The sequence below is a fragment of the Chiloscyllium plagiosum genome, unplaced genomic scaffold (genome assembly GCF_004010195.1).
Source record: "Chiloscyllium plagiosum isolate BGI_BamShark_2017 unplaced genomic scaffold, ASM401019v2 scaf_73685, whole genome shotgun sequence".
Taxonomy (NCBI): Eukaryota; Metazoa; Chordata; class Chondrichthyes; order Orectolobiformes; family Hemiscylliidae; genus Chiloscyllium; species Chiloscyllium plagiosum.
In genome coordinates, this window is record NW_025205138.1 from 4126 (window position 1) to 6412 (window position 2287).

Below are 2287 nucleotides of genomic sequence, written 5' to 3' on the forward strand. Positions count from 1 at the left end.
AAGGCTGGCTGAGTCACAAGCTCTTGTGACATTGGAGCAATGTTAAGATATTCCCTTATGTTGCTGTAGCCCCCAAGTTAATGGGCCAGGAGCTGGTGGATGGGATTAGTGTCATCAGATCTTTGCTGACCAGTTTATACACAATGGGCCAAATGGTCTCATTCAGTGCTGTTAACATCAATGACTCTCTGAGACAGAGAGAGAGAATGGGAGAGAGAGAGAGAAGAGGAAGTATGAGGTACTGACGTGGCTCTCCCTGCCTGATGCCTTTTACCTACTGAGGAACACCCAGTCAGACTCTCACAGGCTGCAGCTTTATAAAGCAGAGCTCAGTGAAGGGAGAGTTTCTCAGGAACCAGGCACAGGGACAGGAGCACACACCATGATTTCACACATCCAGCTGATCTGGCCCTTGGCATTCTGTGTCGCAGGTACAAATCTCTCTCCTCCCACCTTGAATCTTTAGCTGCTCTCCATTTCACTCCAATTCCACTGACTTGTGATTGAAGGGAAAATGCTGAAACCAGAGGAAAGCTCAGTGTCTCCAACAATCTCTCATTTCGCAGTCTCTTTCTGTGACAGTTCTGACTTCACTGTGTTTCTCTCTGACCCCTCAGGTATCAGTGGGGACATCACCATGACTCAGTCTCCCCCGGTGCTGTCAGTGGGACTGGGCCAAACCGCAACCATCACCTGTACGGCCAGTCAAAGCATTAGCAGCTACCTTGCTTGGTACCAGCAGCGAGAAGGTCAGAAACCCTCTCTCCTGATCTATCAAGCAACAAATCGATTCACAGGAGTCTCCAATCGATTCACCGGCAGTGGATCAGGGACCAGTTTCACCCTGAAAATCAGCAACGTTCAGAATGAGGATGTCGCTGACTATTACTGTCAGCAGTATACTGTGAGAAAGAGAGAGAAGCGAGAGAGAGAGAGGTAGAGGGTGCATGTGTGTAATTGAGGGATAGAGGGAGGAGCATCTGAGACAGTGTGAGATATGTGAGGGGACCAAGACTGAGGTAGAGGGAGGTAGAAATGGTGAGGTTGAGGGATAGAGAGAGAGAATCAAAATGTGACTGAGAGGGATGGAGAGAGAGAAAGAGACAGGATGGGTGTGAATGAAGGGAATCGCGAGAGAGGGTAGGGCTAAGTGTGTGTGAGAGAGAGAGAGATGAGCATGGTTAGAGACAAAATGACAGAGAGGGAGGGAGAGAGACTGTAGATTGGGAATGCAGACAGGGAGGGAGAGAGACAGTAAATTGGGAATGCAGACAGTGAGGGAGCGACAGAGAGAGGAATAGAGAGGGGCAATTAACATTTGGAAGTTTTCAATTGATCCGAGAGATGGAGTGAGTGACAGTGAGAGAGAAAGATGCAGAAATAGAGATTATGAGACAGAGTAAGGAAGCGTGAGTGAGTTGGAGAGAGTGGCTATGAGACAGAGTGAGAGTGAGAGAGAGAGAGAGAGGTGGACAGGTCGTGGTCACCACATTCTGGGAAGGATGTGATTGTACTTGAGAGGGTACAGAGATTAACCAGGATGCTGCCTGGGATGGAGGGTCAGCTGTGAGGAAAGCTTGGAAAGGTTGGAATTGTTTTCCTTGGAGCAGTGAAGGTTGAGAGGGGACCTGATAGAGGGCTATAAGATTATTTGGAGCAGTGATAAGGTGGGCAGGAAGGCACTTTTTAAAAGAGTCAAGGATTCAATAACCAGGGACAAACATTGAAGATAACGCAGACATGGCCACACAGAAACTGCTGCTGGAGTACGCAATTCGGCCCTTTGAGTCTGCTCTATCATTCAGTCTGATCATGACTGATCCTCCATCTCAAAGCCATATTCCTACCTTCTCCCCAGTCCCTTCATGCTGTGAAAATGCAAAACAATTATCTCTCTTTCTCTTGAATATATTCAGTTCCTTGTCCTCCACAGTTTGACTACCCATTGAGTGAAGAAATGTTTCCTCATCTCAGTCTGAAATGGTCTACGCTGTATCCCCCTGAGATTGTGACCCCTGGTTCCAGACTCCCCAACCAGTGGAAACCTCCTCCATCCCCAGCCCTGTTAGAATGTTATATGTTTCAATCAGATCCTCTCTCATCCTTCTGAACTCGAGTGAGTCCAGGCCCAGTTGAGTTAGAGAGTGAGAGGTGAGTTGGAGAGAAATGTTTTCACCCAGAGGGTGGTGGGAGATTGGAACTCACTGCCAGAAAGGCTGGCTGAGTCACAAGCTCTTGTGACATTGGAGCAATGTTAAGATATTCCCTTATGTTGCTGTAGCCCCCA

At 48.1% G+C, this 2287-nt stretch overlaps 1 gene segment (V, D, J or C); it reads left to right on the forward strand.

Moving 5' to 3' along the window:
* Nucleotides 1–350: 350 nt before the first annotated feature.
* LOC122546421 overlaps nt 351–2287 on the forward strand; it is a 2602-nt gene continuing 665 nt past the window's right edge. Inside the window, 2 exon segments of the V gene segment in view lie at nt 351–431; nt 618–631. Of these exon segments, the coding sequence occupies nt 383–431; nt 618–631 (63 nt within the window).